General features: G+C 37.8%; 1 protein-coding gene across 1 annotated transcript in view; it reads right to left on the reverse strand.

Moving 5' to 3' along the window:
* The window catches only part of ZSWIM6 (zinc finger SWIM-type containing 6), a 209,340-nt gene that overhangs the window by 61,417 nt on the left and 122,352 nt on the right, over nt 1-25,571 (reverse strand). Inside the window, exons 2-3 of the mRNA XM_015101288.3 lie at nt 18,257-18,613; nt 1,882-2,030 (exon numbers count right to left, since the gene is read on the reverse strand). Of these exons, the coding sequence (XP_014956774.3) occupies nt 1,882-2,030; nt 18,257-18,613 (506 nt within the window). The remainder of the gene's footprint in view (nt 1-1,881; nt 2,031-18,256; nt 18,614-25,571) is intronic.

Below are 25,571 nucleotides of genomic sequence, written 5' to 3' on the forward strand. Positions count from 1 at the left end.
CTTCAGGTTATAGATTTAATTTAGTATTTATTTCCCTGATGAATTTCTAACCTACTACTCAGCAACAGCAATGAAAATAAATGCTTTACTACTAAGCATATAAACCCAGAACTATTAACCAACGCTCAAGTTCATCTATATAGCCTAAAGGTAATTACTTTCAGACTGTTGACTCTGACGCATTACAAGAGTTTGAAGTGCTATGAATTACCAAAGATTCATTAAGTCATGTGAAATAATTTTAGAGTTAGATGTATTCTTGAAAGTGAAAAATGAAAGTTGCTCAGTTGTGTCTGACTCTTTGTGACCCTGTGGACTGTAGCCCACCAGCCTCCTCGGTCCATGGGATTCTCCAGGCAAGAATACTGGAGTGAATAGCCAATTCCTTCTCCAGGGGATCTTCCTGACCCAGGAATTAAACTGGGTCTCTTGAATTTCAGGCAGATTCTTTACTGTTTGAGCCACTACTATAATTCTTGAAAAACTGGCAATCTATATATGGTATATGAGATAAAAGTTTTTTTAAAGGCTGCACTGCATGGCATGTGGGATCTTAGCTTCCTGGCCAGGGATGGAACCTGTGCTCACCAAAGTGGGAGCTCAGAGTCTTAACCACTGGACTGCCAGGAAAATCCGGGGCTAAATATTTATTTAAAGGGTTTTCATTAATCAGAATACATTAGTTTTTGGCCATAAGCAGTAACAGTTTACTTTAATTCTTTTGAGAAATGGCAATCTACTCCAGTATTTTTGCCTAGGAAATCCTATTGGACAGAGGAGCCTTGTGGGCTATGGTCCATGGGATTGCAGAGTCAGACATGACTGAGTGACTAAACTTACCCACAAAAGGTTTTAATTACTATGAATATGACAGAAATTGTTTAACAAAAGTATCAACGAACCTAGTTATCTGTTCCTTTAAAACCAATCTGAATTCATTATCTATAATGATGGCTGCGCCCCCAATGAAAAGACATTGCCTTAACATTATTTAAAAAGCATTTTATCCAGTATTTAGAAATGTGTTCATGGTACTAAAGTTCTGTGTAAAGCAACAGACACAGCTTCTGTTCACAATGAACTTATACTGAAGATAACTTTTGTCTCTTAGGCGATCAAATGTTTGTGATGAAAATTAACATTTACCAAGACCCAACTACTGTTAAGACACCATTATCATGTAACATCATAATCACAACAACTAGAAAGGATATGCTATTATTTAACTAAATTTATACATGAGGAAACTGACTTAAATAACTTGCAAAGGTATACACACTCAAGATTTTAGAACTGAGATTTAAACCCAGGTTTCTATTTCTCCAAAGTTTATGTACTTGAAACTAATTTTAAAATAGACATTAAACTAATTTTACAAAGCATATCTTAAGGACTATATTCAAATTTATGCTCTATTTGGGAAAATTAACCAGAAAAATTAAAAAAAAAAAAAACTTAAAAAAATGGCATTTCAATTAATATCAAGCTATTTTTAGCATTGAACAGTTTTCCAAAATTGTATAAGAACTAAAAAAAGACAAAAATGGCCCATATCTTACCTAAAGACATCTAAGTAAATTAATGCTTGCATTACAACACAGAAGTCTCTAATGGTTGATTATAACTTTGTTTATTTTTTTTCCCTTGGGCCATGCCACTCAGCTGACAGGATCTTAGTCACCTCTGAACAGGGACTGAACTGGAGCCCCAGCAATAAAAGTGTGGAGTCCTAACCACTGGACTGCCAGGCAATTCCCATTTCTTTACCAAAAAAAAAAAAAAAATTCACAAAGCAGCCTTTATCCTTTTCTATACATGGTCATATATACTTTCTACAAATGTATATATTTAGAATATTTCTTTAAAAATAAAAAGTCATACCTTTGCAAAGAGCAAATTAAGCTGCTTCCCTGATCCGTGGTACCCGCCCTGGGAAAGGAACAGTTTAACCTGTTCTTGAACCTGCTCTTCATCTAAGTGCCAGCAGTTTTCATCATCTATACTAGCACCTGCTGTTGGATCAGGAGCACCTAGAAATAGAAAGAAAAAATAACACATATGCTAGATAAAAACTCTGTGCTAACAGGACTCTGACAATAAACTTGAAAAGAATTAAGATTCTCTACTTTTTGCCTAAATACTTTTTAATCCAATCTCAACATACATACAAATGTATGACCAAAAATAAGTGTGAAATTATTCTTTTATATGCAGAACTTTGCTGATCTGTGCTAAGCTGAAAGGTAATGACTTAAGAGCTGAGACGTTTCCTTTTTTCAACATCAGAGACTGTTCATGAGATGAGTTTACAGGTTCTCTAAAGAATAAAAAAATTAACAAAAATGTCTCATTGTAAATATATTGTGTTTATAAAACTCTGCTGTGTAGACTTGTTAGTAAAATGTTTTTCAAAGACACTAGAAAAATATGAAACCAAGTAAACTCAGCAGAGTATTTCTTTACTCTGTTAATTCAAGAAGCTTTCACCATTATTTGCTGCTGTATAAACTACATGCTGACATAAGTCTTTAGCTGCAGAAAACCAAAGATTAAAAAGGGAAATCAAGCCACTTGGGAACAGGCAGTGCAGCTGTTGTACTAAACCAGGTTGTAGTATCACCTTGCCAAACTGCGTAAATATTTTATTGCTGAAGTAAACACAAAAGATAACATCTAAGTAACAGTCTACAGACTACCTTAGAAATTAAAATTACCCAGATATTTAGGCAAGTGAAAACTGTTTTATATTTATTAATAAAATAAAATGGTATTAAAGGCCTAAGATTAAGTAATACAAAAACTAATCTAAAACCTCTCATTAATAGTGTTTCATCTGCTTATTAAGCCCTAAAAAAAAAAATCTGTAGATATGGTTCCACACTTCTTTTAATAATCTTACCCACACTCATTTGGCCAAGGAAATAATCACTAACATGTGCTTGGGACCAGGTTCCACTAGTCTCTAGGAGCAAGAATAGGTCTGTGAACCTCCCTGAAAAAGTGTGCATTCATTCATTCAGCCAACATATTTACTGACAGCCCTCTGCTAGACTCAGGGATGGAATGGGGTACAAAATAGAATTCCTGTCCTCATAGAACTTACTATCTAGTTCAATGGCTTTCAAATGTTTTTGACTAAGAGCCACAATAAGAAACATAATTACCAAACCCAATAAACCTGTGTATCTAGACACTTACATGAACACATCTATTTATTAATCTGAAGCAAAAATATGATCAAAAAATATCCTTTCTGTAAAAGTGAGAAGGTCTGATATTTTCTGTACTATTTCACTTTTTAAAGGCTCGTCATAATTTTTAAAGCTGATTTCATAATGAATAATGGGTTGCATCTACTACTATAGAAACACTGCTTTAAGTGTGTGAAACAAATACCAATGTAATCACCCGTACAAATATATAAGAATAAATGAATTGTTCACAGAAGAGCACAAAGAGCCAGGAGACTGTGTCAGAGAGCTCTGACTGGCCTTGGATTGGCAGAGTAAGCATATGGAGCTGAGATCTGCCGTGAGCACATTAGAAGGTAACTAAAGGCAGGAAAGGAAGCACTCAATCTACATGTGAGACTAAGAGCTTAGGCAGAGGTCCCAGGCAGAAAGGAACATGGTATGTGGATGAAACAAAAGATACATGTCCACGCAACTCAGCAGCAGAGGATGAGGGCGAAGAGCAACACCAGACAACTGGAGAAGAGAAGGGCCAGACAGCACTGCCAAGGGAGGAGCTTGGCTTTTCTCCCTAAAAGTAATGAATGGAAATTCACAACAAAGTCATGCCAAGTAGAAAAGAATACTCTAGGAAGTAAAAGATGTTCTGCTCTGATACACATCAATTTCAACAGTCTTACCACGGAGTATTAAACAGCCATAAAAATGAATGTGAAGATTCTTTATGTACTGCAATGGATATACCTGAGATATGGGCGATCAGGGAACTCAGAGAGACATGGTTTTCTGGATTATACAATTAGATAAAACACTGGACAACTCACTCCCTGATACACAGACCACCAGAGCAGGATCAGGTTTCAGGGAGGAGCACTGTTTGGATCATGAGTACAGATTTTATTATTGTTATTTTTTAAAAAATATTTTGGCCACACCTCTCAGTATGCAGGATCTTAGTTCCCCGACCAGGTATAGAACTTACACCCGCTGCAGTAGAAGCTCTAAGTCTTAACCACTGGACAGCCAGAGAAGTCCCTGAGTTCAGTTTTAGACATGGTGAATTTGAAGTACCTCTGACATACTCAGCCAAGAAGAGGGGAAAGGATTTAAAGTATGGAGCTAGATATACTATGGGATGCGGTATAGGGTTAAAATTGTCCAGGATGGAACCATACAGAAGGCCAACATTTAAAGGCTGGGCAAGAGCCACTATCAGCCAATCAAGTACTGGGAGGGATGGGAGGAAAAGGAGGAGGGAGAAAGATATAAATACAGTCCACTCCTACCAAGGAAGGAAATCCTATCAAAAATGAACTACTGCTCAAGTATCCTCACATGAATTAGATTTCATTTTCTTCTCACAATGTCCCCTGGAGGTGAGTACAGCTCATGATCCCCTGTCTATAGAAGGAGAAACACAGGTTCAGAGTGGTTATGACCTGTCTGTCCACAGCCCACACTGCCAAATGCAGTCTCCCAGTTCTCTCCCCTGCTGAAGAATATATCCCAGAACCTTGGAGCTCAAGTTGAACCCTGAAAGCATCAGGCAGCGGTTATCAACCATAAATCAAAGAAAAATTTATGGAAATACTGGGATCTGTTAGCATGTTTCTTCTTTACAGGGAAATTTAAGCACACACAATATTGTGAAGAGCTAAGTAACTACTGGGGTTATATCTGTATCCCATTGGGATACACAACCCCTAATCCAGCTCACCTCTTTGATTCTAGAGAAAGATGACACAGACACACACCTGCACAAAGACAGGCCTCTGTTTCCTCAACCCTAGTCTTCTATTATGTAGGAATAAAAAATTAAGTAATGAAAATTAGAAATCTTCTGTGACTATGCAGATAACAATTTAGTCATAAGAATGCACACAAAGGTAATTAGTTGATAAATAAAACATAAATTTACTCTAGACACAACTCAACATTTTAGGAAAAAAGACACGTACACTTTACATTATACACCAGGAAATTCATGTTTACAACCACCCTCCCAAAAGAGGAAATTTATTTATTAAACTTTAATGCTAAAGTCTAAACGCTTAAATCCTAACATGTCATGATTATATGCATTAAAGTACTGCCTAAGCCTTGCATAAGATGCAGATGTGCAAGATTTATTTCTACTTGCTAATGGCTGTCTATAATCAAAGACAAACCTCTCAGAATTTCGCTTTGAGAAAGGCAGGCAAACAGAAACATAATTCAAGCATTTATACATTTGCTATTAGATATAACCCACATTGGGCAGGAACCAGAACCTGGGTATATAAATTAAATGGTCCTTTAAAGTGTTTTAAAACTATCATATTTTTTACCCTTATTTATAATTATAAACTCTGTAACTTTTACAACTGTGTAATTAATCTTTGTGAGCATTTTATGACTTAAGCTTAATTTTACAAAGTTTCAAGCCTTCAGGGAAAGTGAAATTATCTGTTGAACACAGTGCAACAGTTTTATTGGCTCTTGCTCCCAGCCAGAGTGTATGAATTTGATTCACTCTCCTACCCTGGTTACGTAACGCCATAGGAGGAGAGCAAAGGAGAGTTCACGAACGTAAAGGACTACTGTCCGTCTCTGGCCTTCGCTGTCTGCTACTTGATTTGGTTCTGCTTTAGTTTTGATTTACTCCAGTATCAAAACTCTTAACCCAGCAGTTCTCAAGATCAGGAGTGTATCAAGACTCCTGAGGCACACTGTGAAAAGCAGATGCTTAGGCACCACTTCAGACCTACTGAACCAGAATCCTTGCCACAGATAACATGGCCGTGGAGATGCGAAGTGTGGCTGGGAAACACAATTCTGTATTTGGAGGGAATCTTAAACATGGTGGCACATTCTGGATCTTCGGATTGAAAAGTATTCAGGGTCCAGTGTACTCACTAAAGTACACTAAATTTAAGACCTATTGACTAAGATATCTGTCTGTTATCACAAAAACAGTCATTTCCAAGCACTGGACACTACCAAATCACACTGCAAATTTTAAACTGAGATATTAAGACATATTCAATAACTGGTTTATGCTATGTTTGGTATGTGGAATTATTCACAGCTTTGTATTCTAGTGGGGAATTTAATTATTTCTCTTTTCTTAAAACTGCTGGGAAACAAATTCAAACAAAAAGTTTAAGGCTTTAGTTTTCATCTTCATCTTAACTGTGACCTAACTGCCTCAATACCATGGTTGACCAAATAATGCTTTAAGCATTTATATTTAAGTAGCAGTGCTCTTTTTTTGTTGTTGTTAAAATTAAATTGTCAAATTCAGTCTACAGAGGAAGAATGCAGGAAGCAGATGTTTACACTGCAGAGGTGATTAATTCAGCCTCTTCTGCAGGACCTATAAAGGAATGCCATCTCCTACAGTTTTAGTGCCTGCTATTAAAGATAGGAAACATTAAGTCTGTGGCTTACAAAGACACTGGTACACCTGTCTTACAAGCTGAAGGCAAAAATTCTGACATCAAACATTGGCACTGAGAGAGAAAAGACAACGCAGCAAACTTCAGTGATACAGGGTTAGAAAAAAAAAATCTTTAGCAAGGATAAGAACTAGACGACCACTGAAAAATAATCTAACAATGTGTACTGAATAAACACACACTTGAGAAAAGCTTTAAATTTTATTCTTACTGAAATCCTCATTTCAAGGCGGTAACTAATGTCATTTCCAAATACAAATTTGTGGCAGCTGAAACAGCCAGATCCTTCACCTATTCTCAGTGGTCAGTCCATGTAATTCTACTGCCATGATGCAGTGTGGTGTCCTCTCTAAGAGCTGTTGGAGGACAACCGGTTTAGCCTGGAAGCTAATGACAAAGGGAGTCCTGGCATGCGCCAGCCTCTGCTCCCTCAACAAGCCACCTTCCCTTTAGCTAAATGCCAAAGAAATAAATAAGTAGCACTGTAATCAGGATATAGCTCAGGGAACTCAAATAGGCCTGTCAAGGTTTATAGCTCCTCTACTCTTTTCCTCTCACCTGACTTTATTACTCATCTCTTATTATCTTTTAATTTACTTCAGAAGTTCCAGCAATATACTTATTCACGTACAGAAATAATCATGTATTTTATATGGATAAAGAGCAATAAAACACTTGTACATTCACTAATGCTCATTAAAAAATGAAGAATGTAAGCATAGAGTGCTTAAGAGTTAGGTCATTTTCCATAACCTAACTAACAGATGTATTAATATATCAGCAATTACTTGGTACACAAATAATTACATGCAAAGTTCTCAGAAAGTCTCATTTTTACATAACCTGACTCTTCTGATTTATTAAGAGAGATCTACTATGTTTGCAAGGTTCAAGAATGATTTGTTCAGATTATTTTCAGAGATTTTTTTTAAAAACTTCACAAATATTTTCCTCAGCGATACCACTGCCAGCTGAAGATTCACGTCAACTGCCACATCACAATGATGGATAACAGCAACTTAACTTTACTCCTTTATAACTCTCCTGACCTTATGAAATAGATTCTCTTTATAGACTATGTTTTACAAATAAGAAAACTAAGCCCTGAGGAGATTTAGTTCCTTCCCCCCACTAAAAGTGCTGGAAAGCAAAGAGACTAGAATTCTAATGTTTAACTTCTAAGCTCTTAAACACTCTGAGTACTCTTATAGTGCAAGGGGTGAAAAACCTACAGTGAGGGAGATGGAAACAATAAGCTCGCAGAGCCAACATGGAAACTTGTTCTTGTTCAGTCACTAAGTGCTGTTAGACACTTTGCGACCCATGGACTGCAGCACACCAGGCTTCCCTGTCCTTCACTATCTGCCAGAGGTGTCTCAAACTCATATCCACTCATCCTCTGTTGTTCCCTTCTCCTCCATTCAGGAGAGAGGGATGTTGAGGAAACTGATCACAGCTGGTAACAAGCCATTGACAATTATGAGAGTCGGGGTAGTGTCAGAGATGACTATAGGGTATGAGAGAAGGCACGATTTGGAGGTAAAAACAGAAAGGAAAAGGGTATCGAGCTAAAAGTAACTTGGCTGCTTCTGTGCTACCGTGTCATGTATACCTGCTGGGTCAGAGATGTGACGCCTCCCAGAAGATTACTTCTCTTCTGCTGAAACGAAATGTTTTTCCATATGAAGATGATCATGTGTGCATGACTGTATATTTCAACAATTTTTTAGAAGAAATTTAAATCATATTATGAAAACATCAAGTTCTAATTAAAACTTAATGGTAAAACTGGTCATTTTTGAAGGGAAATTTGGGAGTAATTATAAAACTCAAAATGCCCATACCAATTGTTCTGGCATTTCTACTATTAACTAAGAATCTATTACTCAAAAGCACTTGCACAAATCCACACATACAAAAAGAATGGTCACAGTAGAATTGCACATAGTAGAAAAAAATGAAAACAATTTTGAAATCATTTGGTATGTTAATGATTAAACAGACCCATAATATGTAATACTACACAGGACTTAACACAGTAACATGCCTTTTTGTACTAGTAAGATAAAAGTCTTCATGGAAAAAAAAAAAAGAAACTACAAAAAAGTTTTAAACCTGTTTTTAAAAAATTACATACTTGTGTGTGCACCAAAAAACTGCCTCAAAAACTATAAACCACACCATCAGCAGTGGCTGCCTTGGGGGAATAAGGGAGTTACTGGAGACTAAGACAGCCAATGAGTACTTGTCTTTTTATCTTCATTTACTTCTATACATTTTTCAACATTTTTTTTTTTTACTTCTAAGTTTCACACTACTGCGCTTTGAGATAGCACATTTAAAGCAACTTTAATTCTCTCCTATAGACTTGCTAATTAAACTGACCACCACTAGTAGGTCACACCTTTGTTTCACCAAGTGTCAGTGCCAGAACATTCTACCATAGAAAGGATAATGCTTGTAACAACCAAATTATCTCCCTAGGGTAACTGGAAAACCGGCTGCTAATGCAAGCCCAATTACATGAATATGACCATCCACAGGGAAACAAAATGAAGAGAGATGTGACATGAAGCCTCCATCAAACGACTCCAACTGTCACTCACTTATATTTGGAACACAGGTACAAGAATAAATCTCCAGATTCTAAGAAAACAGAATTTAAAAATGATATGGTTACTTTTTTAAAAGTATCATTGATTTACAACATTATATTAGTTTTAGGGGTTCAGTATTTTTATAGACAACACTCCATCAAAAGTAACTACACGATAATGGTTATAATTGCCTATACTATACAATATACCCTTGTTTATTTGTTAATATACAGTGTTTTGTATCTCTTAATCTCATAACCCTAATTTGATCCTCCTCCCTTTCCTCTCCTCTCTGGTAACACTAACTTGTTTTCTTTGTCTGTAAGTCTCCTTCTACTCTGCTGTATACATTTGTTATTATTATATTTCAGATTCCACATATCATTGATATCATAGAGCATTTGTCTTTCCCTGTCTTGAATTATTTCGCTAAGCATAATGGCCTCTAGGTCCATCCTTGTTCCTACAAATGGCAAACTTTCATTACTTTCCTATGACAGAGTAGTATTCCACTTGTATTCATACACCCCTCTTCTTTATCCAATTGTCTACTGATGGACACTTTAAAGTGAAAGTGAAAGTCGCTCAGTTGTGGCTGACTCTTTGCGATCCCATGGACTATGTAGTCTATGGAATTCTCCAGGCCAGAATACTGGAGTGGGTAGCCATTCCTCTCTCCAGGGGATCTTTCCAACCCAGGGTTTGAACCCAGGTTCAAATCCTCTGCATTGCAGGAGGATTCTTTCTTTAGCAGCTGAGCCACCAGGGAAGCTGGGTTGTTTCCAAATCTCAGCTATTCTAAATAAACAGTGCTGCTCTGAACACTGGGGTGCATGTACCTTTCCAAATTACTCTTTATTTTTTTTTGCTGCATATATATCCAGGAGTGACTCCATTGTAAATCTATTTGTAGTTTTTTTCTTTTTTTTTAGGAACCTCTGTACTGTTTGTAATGTAATGCCTCTAATGTAAATGGCTGCACCAATTTACATTCCCACCAACAGAGTGTAAGTGTTCCCTCTTCTCCACATCCTCTCCAACATTTGTTATTCGTAGACTTTTTAAAAAAATTATTTATGTACTTATGGCTGTCCTGGGTCTTTGTTGCTGCACAGGTTTTTCTCTAGTTGCAGTGAGCAGGGGCTACTCTCTAGTTGCGATGTGCAGACTTTTCATTGTGGTGGCTTCTTTTGTTGCAGAGCACAGACTCTAGGGCTTGGGCTTCAGTATTTGTGGCACGTAGGCTCAGGAGTTGTGGTTCTCGAGCTCTAGAGCAGTCTCAGCAGTTGTGGCACACAGGCTTAGCTGCTCCACAGCACGTAGGATCTCCCCAGATCAAGGATCGAACCCGTATCTCCTGCACTGGCAGGCAGACTCCTAACCACTAAGCTACCAGGGAAGACCTGCTATTTGCAGACTTTTTGATGATGGCCACCCTGATAGGTATGAGGTGATATCTTCCTGTTATTTTAATTTGCATTTCTCTAACAATTAGTGGTGTTGAGCATCTTTTCATGTGTCTGTTAGCCATCAATATTTCTTTTTTGGAAAAATGTCTATTCAGGTCTTCATCCATTTTTTTGAACGGGTTTTTTTTTTTTTTTTTTTTGGATACTAAGTTATATGAGCTATTTGTATATTTTAGATTCCAATCCCATGTTAGTCATATCACTTGCAGGTATTTTCTCCCATTCTATAGGCTTATTTTTTTTGCCAATGGTTTCCTTTACTGTGCAAAAGCTTTGAAGTTTAATTAGGTTCTTTTTGCCCCCCCCCCTTTTTTCTTGGCCTTAGGAGACAGATGCAAAAAACATTGCTACAATTTATGTCCTAAGTGTTCTGCCTGTGTTCTCTTCTAGAAGTTTTATGGTTTCAGGTCTTACATTTAAGTCATTAATCCATTTTGATTTTTTTTAATGTTGGAAGAAAATGTTCTAATCTCTGTTTCACATGTAGCTGTCCAGATTTCCCAGAACCACATGTTGAAGAGAATGCCTTCTCTCCATTGTATATTCTTGCCCCCTTTATTGTAGATTAATTGACCACAGGTGTGTGAATTTACTTCTGGGCTCTTTATTCTTTTCATTAATCTCTGTGTCTGGTTTCTGTACCAGTACCGTGCTGTTTTGATTACTATAGCTTCGTAGTCTAGTTTGATGAGCTCCAACTTTGTTCTTTTCTCTCAAGATTGCTTTGGTAATTCTGCATCTTTTGTGGTTCCGTATCAATTTTACGCTAAACCCTTTGACTGTGTGGATCATAACAAACTGTGGAAAATTCTTTAAGAGAAGGAAATATCAGAATATCTTACCTGTCTCCTGAGAAATATGTATGTGGGTCAAGAAGCAACAGTAAGAATCTTATATCAAACAACTGACTGGTTCAAAATTGAGAAAGGAGTACAACAAGGCTGTTTATCGTCACCCTGTTTATTTAACTTATATGCAGAGCACATCACGTGAAATGTCAGGCTGAATGAGTTACAGGCTGGAATCAAGATTGCCAGGAGAAATATCAACAACCTCAAATATGTAGATGATACCACTTTAATGGCAGAAAGTAAAGAGAAACTGAAGAGCCTCTTGATGCGGGTCAAAGAGCTGGCCTAAAACTCAGTATTAAAAAAACTAAGATCATGGCACCCAGTCCCATCACTTCTTGGTAAACAGAAGGGGCAAAGGTGGAGGCAGTAACAGATTTCCTCTTCTTGGGCTCTAAAATTACTGTGGATGGTGACTGCAGCCATCAAAATAGAAGAAAACTGCTTGTTGGCAGGAGAGCTACAACAAATCTAGACAGTGTATTAAAAAGCAAAGACATCACTTTGCCAACAAAGGTCCATATAGTCAAGACGATGGTCTTTCTAGTAGTCATGTATGGATGTGAGGGTTGGACCATAAAGAAGGCAGAGCACCAAAGCATTCATGCTTCTGAACTGTGGTGCTGGAGAAGACTCTTCACAGTCCCTTGGATTTCAAGGAGATCAAACCAGTCAATCCTAAAGGAAATCAGTCCTGAATATTCACTGGAAGGACTGATGTTGAAGTTGAAGCTCCAACACTTTGGCCACCTGATGTGAGGAGCCAACTCACTGAAAAAGATCCTGAAGCTGGGAAGGAGTGAAGGCAGAAGAAGAGGGCAACAGAGGATGGAATGTTTGGAAGGCAGCACTGATTCACTAGACATGAACTTAAGCAAACTCCAGCACATGGTGAGGGACATGGAGGCCTGGCATACTGCAATCCATGGGGTCATTCAGAGTCGGACACAACTTGGCAACTCAAACAACAATGAATTTCAGGATTTTCTGTCCTAATTTTGTGGAAAATGTCATTGTTATTTGATAGGGCTTGTATCAAATCTGTAGGCTGTTTTGGATAGTCTATCCATTTTAACAATATTAATCACTTCAATTCAAGAGCATGAGATATCTTTTCATTTCTGTGTATCATCTTCATTTTCCTTCATCAATGTTTCATTGTTTTCAGAGTACAGGCCTTTCACCTACTCAGTTAAATTTATTCCTATGTATTTTATTCTTTTCCATTTAATTTTTAATGACATCTTTTTTTTACTTTCTTTTTCTGATGTTTCATTATTAGTGTACAGAAATGCAACAGATTTCTGTATATTAATCTGTAGCCTGCAACTTTGCTGAATTCATTTATTAGCTTTTGGGTGGAAATTTTAGGGTTTTCTATGTGAATAGTAACAATTTTACTTCTCTTTCAATTTGAATGGCTTTTATTTCTTTTTTCTATCTGACGGCTGTGGTGAGTTCTTCCAATACTATGTTAAATAGAAGTGGTGGGAGTGGAAATCCTTGTCTTATTCCTGAATTTGGAGGAAAGGCTTTAGCTTTTCACCACCGAGTATGATTTTTAACTCTGCATGGGTATGTCATAAATGACCTTTATTACATAATAAAGGACACTGTTACTTTTTGTTTAACTAATTATGAGTGTCCATTACTTCTTAAATACTGTCCTTAGGGAAGCTGCCAAAAGATACAAGTCATAGTTGTAGCCCTGATGGGACTTACAATCAAGTAAAATTAAGCTACACAACAAACATGGGATGGCTGAATAGATTCACTTGTTTGGTAATACCTGGGAGAGACTGAATGGATTGATATACACAACGGCTGGGACATGGAAGTATTTGAAGGCTAAAGTAAGCAAGACAGGCAGGCATGAATGGAATTTATACTGCTAGTTTTATACAAAACCATGCTGAAACAAAACGAAATGTCTGATGCAAGAACAACACACAAATGCACACTTGGGTAGAAGAGGTACATTGGTCCTTCTGTGTGTGTCTGTATAAAAATACTACCACCAGTCACAGAATCAGGGGCGGAAAAGATCTTACCTGTCATGTGTCAACCCTCACCTGACATGTCAATAGAACTGACTCAAACAACTGAATTTGAATTGCACAGGTCCACTTACAGAGGATTTTTTTTCAACAGTATTAATAAATATTAAATACTACACAATCCCCAGTTGAATCCACAGATACAGAACTGCAGATGCAGAAGAACTGTGGGTTCGAGGAACCACGGGTGCAGAGGAACTGCAGGCACCCAGGACTAACTATGTAAGTTACATGTAGATTTTCAACGGCACAGATGGTTGATGTCTCTAACACCCAAACTGTGCAAAGGTCAACTGTACATCCCTTCTACATTTGGCTGACTGAGACGGTATCTCTGGACACTCGACAGTGAAATGAGGGATGAATCCAGCTTGCTCTGGGGACTGACTTGGGCCCTGGGGGTAAAAGGGCCACAGAAATGACATCCTTTCCCTCTGGGCCAAGAAGAGACCTATGCCACAGGTGACACTCAATCTGTCCCTTTTTGTCGTAGTCTGCCTAGTACACACTTTCCCATAGGGAGGTCCCCAAAAGGAAGAGCAAAAGACGAAAACGTAGAAGAGGAAATATAAGCCAGGGAGTCAGAGGACAGCAAGCTGACCTCCAACTCTATTATCATCCGTCCCCCAACAGGTTTCTTTTCTCTTCTTTTTAACTATGACCACTTATGGGTACCCCGACATGATGTAAACTCTTATCTTTTCTTTAATATTTTACATATGTAAGTATGACTAAGATTTTTCCAATGCTGCTAGTGAAGATTATGAGCATGTTAAAGATGAGAGAAATCAGTCTTACCCAGGGTCACACAGGTAACATACAGCAGAGATAATAATGTACTCTAGGTCTCCAGGTTTCAATGTTCTGTCCAGATACCACAATTCACTAATTTATAATACATTAATAAGAAGCATAAAAGACCAAAAAATGGCTGGGATGAATTAACCAAGAGAGCAGGTTAGCATTTAGAAATAAGTAAATTTCTAAACACTGAGAAAAAAACAATAGCTTTTGTTTTTTTGGAGAATATGGAAGCTAGAAAGTTTTATTGTAATATAAAACCATGGTAAACAATTCTGCTTATCAATGTAAAACTGCAACTGGCAATCTCCCTGGAGGGCCATTAACATCCATCAACTACCTTACAGCCACTTTTTAGCACACAATAATTGATTTAATCTAATCAAAATTATGTGGAAAAGTTTATGAAACCAAAATGAAATGTAAAAATCTGACAAGGACTGAACAATTATGATAACTAAGTCTGTATTTCAAGTACTTTTACTCAATCTGTGATCCTGGATAAGTCACTAAACCATTCTCCTTGGTTTCTTCATCTACAAACTATTACAATTATAAATTTGTAATATGTAGCTTATAAGGAAATTATCAGGAACAATATGCCTGGAATAGACTTGAAAAAGCTTTTAATTTCTTAGCATAAAGTTCTTTAAAAAATACTTCAAAATAGTAAGTAAAGCAACTAATAGAATTTTAAGAAGCTTTAGGACAAGTTCATAAGAAAAAGGAAAAACCTACTGTTAGCAGCATAGCCTGCATTTACTTAAAAATTGTATTATGGCTTTCTTTTAAAAAGGATTTAGATAAGATAAACCTCATTCTCTTTAAGATACCTACTAACAAAATCTAATCTAAATCCTATCCTAACTCTATTTATCTAGTTAGGTAAAAGTGATGCTTTTCCTTAGAGAAAAATGAACTCTTCCTAATATTCATGTTCAAGACATTTTTCTCAAAGAAAAAAATATATCCTTAAAACCATGCAAGAAAATACTGCTTAAAAAATGAGTCAGAGGATGCTTAATGTACAGATGTCTGGAGGCAGGTGGGACCATGTAGTCAAATAACTGCAAAACATTTTAAATCCCACCCCCTACTAAGTCATCAATCTAACAGTTAAAATAAGACCCTCCAGGGAGCAGATTTCCCGTTTCATCACTTAAGGTCACGGCCTGCTTTCTAACTCTCTTCTTTTTTGCCACTTGTCACACTAGAATGGAAAGCAGGAAGGCAGCTTGTGTAATTGGCCCATTTCCAGGCTAGGAGCAAATGTGATGATAAATTAAGTGGAGAAAGCTGGCAGGAGAAACTGCTCAAGTTCACTGCTCTCGTGGAGCTGTTCTCATACAACAGTTATCTGAAAATCACATTCAGTTTAAAGCTAACCTGCATTCTGTCCTTGATATTCCCTTAGTTTTTTTCTTCTAATTTTACAAAGTCTGAAAGAAATATAATGTCATGTGAATACTTTCTTACATCCAACCTTAGATTGCTTCGTTAGTCCCACTATTTTGATGCAGAAATGGATTTTAAAAGCTTTAGATAAGAAATTTGGGGGTCTGCTATCCTTTAAAACAAGGAAGACAGGTGCAGAACAAACAACTGACTTGGTATGGACATCTGGTTAAACTAAAACTCTGAGGACTAAATGACCAAGTGGATTATATGAATTTTAAAGAAAGGAAAAAAGGGGAGTGCATAAAAGTTTGAAGAAATGGTATATGCTATTCTTCTGCCTTCAGTGAATGTTTTAATAAGAAGCCACAAATAGGCTCCTGAGAAATCTCTGAGATGACTGTTAGCTGGCCTGAATTTTCACTCAGTAACACAACTGAGACAGATGGTATGACAGAGCAGAAGCCTACTTAAACTTAAAGAGTCCTTGAGTGCATGTGCTTTTGGTGGGTCCAGGATACTTCTGTGGCAGAGTTGTTTACCATGCTGTTACTCAACACTGGCAGACTCTACCAAGTAAAACGCTTTATACACCTTATAACAGCTACTTTAATAAAGCTGAGCCTGATACGCAGAGTGCTACGAGAAATATGGTTATGTGGATTTTCCGTTGACATGAAAGACATACTAAAAGTATCATAAGACACCAGGAGACTTACAAAAGAATGTTCATAGCTTTATTCAAAACAAGGTTCATCAACAGTGAAATGGACAAATAAATCATGGTGTCCTCATACCCAGAATACTCTCTAGAGAGCTACTGTTCCAATAAGGTAGCTACTAATCATGTGGCTACTGAACACCTGCAATTAGAGTTTGATGTGAGATGTGCTTGTGGTTAAGTGTAAAACAGATTTTCAAAGAATAATGTGAAAAAGAAGTGAAATATATAAATATTTTTGTGGAATTTATGAATGTTAAGACTATGAATTGATTTTTTAGGTATACTGAGATAAGCATTATTAAAATCAATTTTAATTCTTTTAAAATATTTTAAACTATACATGTGGTTCACACTGCACTTCTATTGGTATTTCTAGTGCTGCTTAAGACCATGAAAATGAAAGAACTAAAAGGTACATGAAACAATGTAAATAAATCTCATAAACATGAGATGATGTTTATGATTATTCAAATGATTATTCAAATCATTCATGACTTTGAATGAAAGAAGTCAGATAGGGGCTTCCCTCGTGGCTCAGTAGTAAAGAATCTGCCTGCCAATGTAGGGAATATGGGTTTGATCCACTGATCTGGGAAGATCCCACATGCTGCAGAGCAACTAAGCCCGTGCACCACAACTACTGAGCCCTAGAGGCTGTGTTCCACAGCAGAAGACACTGCAATGAGAAGCCTGCGTGCAGCGATGAAGACCCGGCACAGCCAAAAATTAATAAATAAATAAAATTCAAAAAAAAACAAAAAAAAGTCAGATACTTAAAGTTTACAATCAGGTAAGACTACACCAGTGTTCAGTGATGTTAACATTAAAACACAAAGCACGAAGGAAGTGATTACCATAAAAAAATCAGGCAATGGTTACCATAAGGAACAGAAAGGAGCTGATGACTGAAAGTACAGGGGCACACGTGGAACCCTCTCAAGTGCCAAATGTGGTCTATTTCATGGCCTGGGTGTTGGTTCACTTTGTTAATAAGCACATAGATATTTTATGCACTTTTCTGTGTTACGTCTCACAATTTTAAAAGTTTTTCGGAACTGAGCTCAAACTGCTTTCCTTAAACATTTACACTTTCTGTCAAGTAAGAACTTTTCTAGAATGGTAGGACTGCGTGAACTGGTCTCATATCTCAACTGTATGCAGATAGCTGATACGCATGCTAACAAATAAGTGAGATAAGTTCAGTGTATAAAAGACTTAGAAGAAACTTTTTGGAGATTTCTTATACACAATAATAGTCATATCCTAAACTCTCTCTAAACAAATTTTAGTATTTTTCTAAGAATAAATTATTTCTTAACATGCGGTATCATATCAGAAACTTAATGTCTTGGAAAATACACTGTTTTAAGAAAATGAAAAAAATTCTGAATACATGCAAGTCAGTTTACTGACAACAGCTGACAAGGGTGAATTTGTGTTTACCATAGCCAATATCTAGTATTTGATAAAACTCTATTAATATAAAACATAAATGTTCAAGAGCCAAGCTTTAACAAATGAGAGATCTTTCTGAGCATAAAAGGCTTGGTATCTCAAGAATGAATACATCAGAAGAAATGTTTTAAGATGCAAAACTGAATTTAAACCCTCAGCTACCTAAGGGCAATGCTGATGATCTAATTCATATTTAATTTACTTTTATATAGAAGAATTAAACTTATAAATGAACAATAATCCCAAGAAGCAAGCTACAGAATGGCTGTCTATACTCACCATGTACTTGGTTGATTTCTGAATTCTGGGAAAGAATTTCATCTGCTAATTTTTGAGCAGTTGGCAAAACTTCTGTGTGGTGCACTGTAATCAAATACTGTACAAACTTTTGTAGTTGGTCTCTATTCATTTGAAAGAGAGTCTCTGAAATGGGAAGATGCAATTTGACCTGATCTGGCTTGCGGATGCGGTATAAAGACAGTGCCACAACATGCGCACAATAAAATATGTCCTTGTTTCCACAGCTGCAGGTCACTGAGGTAATCTTGCAACGATCAAAGCTGATGGCCACGTTGCAAACAGTTTCTGGCTCCGATTGTATTGCAGGTTCTGTCACTGTGCCACTCAAGTGGAAACCTATGTGAAAGAAAGGGAGGAGAGAGTTCAGCTTCTGCATTCAGATGCTACAAAATATTTTAATTCTTGGAAATGTGTAGTACTTGACAGCAGTAAGAAAAACATATGACAGCTTTTATTTTCAAGTAAAAACATTCAGGTCACTCAAACCTCCCTCCCCCAGCACTTTACAAGTAAAAAAAAAAAAAAAAAGGCTATTTAACAGACATGCTCAAGTATTTTACCCAGCCATATGAAAACACTTACTGCAGTATACCACCATCACACCTATATATCTGTATCTATATCTATATATACACACACATACCACATCAAAACTATGCCTAGATCACAGCTTTAATAAGCCATCATTACACTATTTTAAATCTGTGGTATAGTGGCTCAGACGGTAAAGAATCTGCCTGCAATGCAGGAGATCCCGGTTCAATCCCTTAGTCAGGAAGAGCCTCTAGAAAAGGGGATGGCTACCCACTCCAGTAGTTTTACCTGGGAAATCCCATGGACAGAGGAGCCTGGAGGGCTACAGTCCATGGGGTTGTAAAGAGTCAGCCACGACTGCGTGACTAACATTTTCACTTTCCTACTTGACCAAAATCAAGTAGTTTTCTCCCCTACCATCCCACCTTTTTTAGAACAATTTTTTAAAATAGAGTAGGTCATTTCAGCTCTCTTCTCAACAAACTCTTCCCCTTCCTTCCACTGTTATTCCAGGCAGCCCCAATACAGCAGTATCTCTGGGGAATGGCAAAGCCCACCAAAACCTGAAATCAGCACCATAGCTGAAGTAGCTCACGATGATGATTTAAGTTGCTCAGTTGTGTCCAACTCTTTGGGAACCCATGGACTAGTCCATGGGGTTCTCCAGCCAAGAATACTGGAGTGGGTAGCCTTTCCCTTCTCCAGGAGATCTTCCCAACCTAGGGATTGAACACAGGTCTCCGGCATTGCAGGCAGATCCTTTGCCTACTGAGCTATCAGGGAAGCCCATCACACAGAGCAAAGCTGGTACAAACATGCTCACGTGCACATACGGGTGCACAAAATCACAAAGTGGCAAGGGGCCTTAGAGGCTGCATAGCTTCAGCTTAGAACCACAAAGGGATTCTCGACAACCTCATGACCAACGGCTTCAGAGCCCCGATTCAAAGGATCCAGCAATGAGACACTCAAGCCACACAAGCAGCAATTCCTCATGGAGAGCTTTAGCTATAGCTCACAGCCAACTGGAAACTGTCTCCCGCTGCCACTGGCCGCAGTCAGTCAGTCCTGTCCTGTTTGGTTAGGGCATAAACTGCCCTCACCCCTTTCCTCTAAATATGGGGAATTATCCTGAATTCTTTTGGCACACCATTCCGTTCCATCTACCCTCTCTGAAAGTCACATGGAGAGGACGGTGATAAACTTTAAGGGGAATCCCTTTAGAAACCTTCAGGCCACAGGTTCACCTCAGGATTAAGTGCTTGACAGAGACCTGAATGTTACAAGCGTAATGAAGCTCTTCTCAGCCTTCCACTATCTATGCTACTTGAATTAAACTAGCAGGCCACCACGTCTTCATCCTCTCCCAGTGGGAAGTCTGGGAGGGGGGCTGCACTTGGGGCTGCAGAGACGTGACAGGGGAAAGACAGTCGGATGATGCCTAGAGTTCACATGCGGGGCATCTGAACCCTACTTACTATCACCTTCAAGGGAGGGCTTCCTTTAGGCCAGGGAGTCGGGGAAAACATTATTCAACTTACAAGAAATCTTTCAGAGTAGTATAACTTCATCTTGAGAATTCATAGTCAGCAACACAGTGGAAAGAGAAAAGTGCTATAATTTTTTTAACCAAATTATCAATTTAAAAGGTACATTTCCAAAAATCAAATCACTATCATTGCTTTGTAATAAGGAAATCTGATAACTGTAATATGGTAATCTTTGGTTTTCTTCCCATAAAGTTCATACCTGTTTCCAAATGGATATTCCAGTTTCCTGTTATAACTCTTTTGGTCAAGAAGTTTTTGTGGGGGCTTCCCTAGTGGCTCAGTGGTAAAGAATCCACCTGCCAACGCGGGAGACACAGGTTTGATCCCTGATCTGGGAAGATTCTACATACCTTGAAGAAAGCCTGAGAGCCACAACTACTGAGCCCACGCTCTAGAGCCTGGGAGCCCACGTGCCTAGTCTGTGCTCCGCAACGAGAAGCCACCACAATGAGAAGCCTGGGCACCATAATGAAGAGTAGCCCCCACCCGCCGCAACCAGAGAAAGCCCGCGCAAAACAAAGGCCCTGCACAGGCAAAAAAAGATTTAAGTTTTTTTTGAAAACCACAAAGTAAGGATAGATAGCATATGTGATCATATTTTTTAAAATTTTTAATGCATTTTCCCATGAGAAAAAATAATCACACAAAAAAGTAAACATCGAAGACAATTTCAGAAATAAGAGCAGCCTTGCCTTTTTATATATCAGGGCACTAAGAACTTAAAATAATTAGAAGATCATGCATGGCACAGTCATACATTAAGACAAAATAGAAAAAAAAAAAGGATTATAAGAGAGTCTAGAAAGTTTCCAAGTATATTCTGTATATTTAGTGCAAAGGATCTGTTTTCCACCTATCACATATATATGTGTACCAAAGAAACTAGTTGTCACTACAGAAAGATAGTTCTCATAAACTAACCATTTATAAAGTCAATCTCTCTCAGTTTACCACTCCTTTATTTTTCCTTATCCACCAAGTCAGCACTTTAGTCCCTCTGCAAAAGTGATACTGAATAACTTTTCCTACCACAGGCAAAGCCAAGACAACTGAGCATCCAAACAAGTTATACTAGTTAGTATTTAAACAGTCTGAAAGGCTATAGTTTGACAGGTGCTTCAGAAGAGATTAATTTAACTATCAAAGAAGAGGCCCTTAGCAAAACTGATGAAGCTCGCAAATAGTTTTGCAAAAACAACTTTTCTTTGCTCATGTAGTTATGTAAGTCAGAGGTACAGCGAACCCTGATACTGTACAATTATGCTAAGAGAAAAACCCCACACATTATCCAATTTCATTATGTCAAATATTTACTACTCTCATAAAATATTTTAAAAAGAAAACTATAAAATATTGCGACCTCCAAAACAATTCAAGAGATGTGCGAGGACACAAATAGACACGTTAACGTCTTATAAAGTACACTTCATTGATGTAGTATCATCAGAATTAAGGTGCTTCTTGAATGTTCACATTCTAAGTAATTCTAGATTATCTTTCAAGTATCCAAACTCCTTTTCAAAATTCTAACTATTTTTTTTTTAAGTATTTCTACATGGTATAGGTTTTACCTCACCACCCTAGTCAGCTGACCATTTAGGGTGTTACCAAGTGAAAGGGACAGCACTCCCTGGACAGACAACTGCAGGTGGCAGGATTTTTCAGTGAGCTCTAATTTTCTTCTCTTCTGTCAGCTATCACAGTGACTCCTCTCTCCTACAGCTCTTCTTTTTCATCGAAAATTCATTCCCCTCAGGTCAGCTGCACCTCTAATTTGACTTGCTCTGTGGCAACTATTTAATACTCAGAGGCCTATTGGGGGTTGCCCCTCCTCATTTTGAGGCTGGGATGGATACACGAAAATTACACAGGGGACAGTAGGTATAATACTGAGCCAATATGTAGGAGGTTCCATCAAGCCTACTTCAGGGATGCGCAGTCATAAATTCTGGCCTCGCCTATTTGAGAAAACTTGGGAATTCTACCAACTCACTTTCTCCAAGTCCTAAATCATACCAGAGCGCCCACAGGAGAAGCAAGGAGAATATTCCTCCCTCAAAGATTCTTAGAGATGCCCCTTATAAGACATTCTCTCCCACCCCCTCCACCCCACCCGACAATGGCCTTATCCCTTAGGTACTGGGCGACTTGAAACAAAGCAATGTTCTTGAGAACGGATTTTGCCTTTCTGGAATTCTGACAGTCCCAGATAACAAGCTGCCTCAGGACTGCAGATTCGAAAATCTCCTACTGGGATAGTCAGCTGTTCTACATGACAGAACTGAGGATACAAAAGGGGGTAATCCTGCGCTCTATGGTAAACCATGGATAATTAACTTTTATTTTCAAATAACTAAAACTGAAGAAATTATGCAAATCTTTTTAAATAAATATATTTGACTTTATAAAATATAATCTGACAAAGACAGCTAATCCCATTAACAGCAAACCTCACAGGCAGTCAAACTGTCTGGTCATCATGCCACCACAGAGCCCAATATAACTTTAGTATTCACATCCTCAATCTGCAGGAACTAAAGAAAAAGCATAAACCAAAGCATAGTGCTGTGTGTGTGTGTGCGCGCGCTAAGTTGCTTCAGTCGTATCCGACTCTCTGTGACCCCAAGGACTGCAGCCCACCAAGCTCTTCTGTCCATGGGATTCTCCAGGCAAGAATATTGGAGTGGGTTGTGATGGCCTCCTTCAGGGAATCTTCCCAACCCAGGGATCGAACCTACATGTCATGTCTCCTGCATTGGCAGGTGGGTTCTTTATCACTAGCTCTACCTAGGAAGCCCACAGTGATGTACAGGCCTTGGCAAAACACTGATTTGGATCAGGTTCTGTCCACTTGAAAGCTGTGTGATCTGAGCATGCTGTTTAACCTTTCTGACTTGCTCTATTTTGAGCAAAATGTGGCTAGAAATACCTCCAAGGGTTGTTTGGGGGATTAAAATGAAATAACATATGTAAAGCACCTGGCACACAGTAAAAGTGCTCGTTAAATTTTATTTCCCTTTCCTTCTCTTTCCAGCTGGAGAAAAAAAGGGGAGGGGTGCTGGATACATTCCCTTTATCTGTAACACTTTTTTCCCTCCACAGCTACTGGAATCTTTGGGGAAGGTGGACTCTCACTCTTGAAGTAGCTTGGAAAATAAGCATGAAAGAATGTTACTTTCATACACAGAGAACTAGAGAATTTTAGGGGAGAGACTTCTTTCAAGTAACCATAGATACTTTAGAAATATTATAATGCAATGATTCTTAAAACACAGTCCAGGGATACCCACAAGTACCCGAGGGGCTTTCAGGGGAGTCCACAACACCGAAACTTCTTCATTTTTGCACTTGACCTTACCGTAGGTCAATGGTTTATAAGACAACATAAAAATCCTTAAGGGGCAAATTTATCACATATGAACACACAAACTGCCTGCATTAATTTCACATTAATGAGCATTAACATTTCTAGAAAGTAAATACTAAATTCTTCATTGATACTCTAAAAATACTCTTTCCCTGAAAGCTGATTTTCTGTATCTAAGTCAATATTTTAGTTGCATTTTAAAGGGGACAAGGAGAGGCCCCTGATATCACAGGGACAGAGACAACTGGTTTAAAATACAAAAATAATTTCTAAAGGTTGGCCATTTTGCGCATATATGTGTATGCTCTCGGTTAACTGAAAAATGCTTACAGACTGAAAGCGTTAGAAAATATCTACGCTAAAATAAACTGGCAGACATGAAATAAATATATCCTAAAAACTGCTGCTTTCAGGGCACATTCTTTTCAGAAAAATATGCACTCTGTGCATGAGGTGCTCAAGTAACAAATTCTTTGTTGAAAAAGAATTTAACAGAAGCACTGGTGTAGTACTTACACAAATACATCTTTCACCCTTTTCCTAAATAAAAAGAACCCCCGGGGAAATTAAAGGCAGAAACCAAAGCAAGTTAATGTTATGGCTGAAAGGATGGCAAGGGTTGTACAAGGTTTTCTTGTAAGTTTTTAAAGCTAAATCTAAAAATGCAAGTGTTAACATTTAACACTCACATAACAAAGTATTCATTGGTTAACTAAAACCCAGTGCATTGGCTAAATGTATAGTAAATAATACCTGATTATGTGTCCCTAGTAAAATATATGAGTTAATCATTGCCCCCACAAAACCCAATTTTTACTTTCCTAACTCTGAGAACTACTGCACACAATCCAACATGCCATGCTGCAATATCAATTTTAAAAACAAAAAGTTTCAATTCACATGAAGCATAATTTCCAGATCACAATTTAGACACATTAAGGGCCCAAAACCAACTTGTCTAAAATATGATATCCTTTCTTAACTACATAATTTTCTCAAAGGGAAATCCTAAATTAAAGAGACTGCATCCTGTGAGCTGGCTAATTAAATCCTCTCGCCTTAATTTCTAATACTAAAGCTTAAACAGCTTATGGAAAGACATTAGGAGATTTTGCCGGCAATTGCTAATGAAGTGATTTCCGTCTTTCAGGAAAAAAAAAATATATTTTTTAAAGGAAAAGCTTTATTTTGAAGTCCATCTTAAAAATGCCTGTTTGGAATAAAATCGCTCCTACACTTCATTAATATTTGAGAGAAAGACAATGGCAAATTAAAGCAAAGACCAGACTGTAAACCACAGCACACCATATAAACAACATAAAAATTTACGGAGCATGCACTAGATGGGCCCAATCAACAGTTCCCAGAGGCATTCTGCTCAATACTGGTTTTGTTTTCTCATTAACGTAGAGTCTTGCAACACTTCATACAAGGATCCATATGATCAGAATAACTGTGTTAGATATGAATGGCATTACACAGTTATTTAATATTTTTCCTGAAGAAAAGACACTTACCTACCCACTAATTTAGCCATCTGTAATGAACACTCCATGTCACCCGCAATCTTGAAGTACACAAAGGTCCCACATTCCCATCAAGTGATAATTCTGTATTTCAATATTGAGGGAACCAACCACTGCCCAGCCCCACATTCTGGGTGGGCAACCAGGGGAGGGAGTGATAAACGAATTGGGTAGAATTTGAGTTATATGTACAACTATAAAGCCACAAAGTACTTAGGAATTTAAATCATCTGCCCCAAGTTTTAAATTCTACTTTCTCTAATGCCTGTCTTCTCTAATACAAGCGAAGCAGCTCCAGACTTGGAGCTTTCTTAAAG

The sequence above is a fragment of the Ovis aries genome, chromosome 16, assembly GCF_016772045.2.
Source record: "Ovis aries strain OAR_USU_Benz2616 breed Rambouillet chromosome 16, ARS-UI_Ramb_v3.0, whole genome shotgun sequence".
NCBI lineage: Eukaryota > Metazoa > Chordata > Mammalia > Artiodactyla > Bovidae > Ovis > Ovis aries.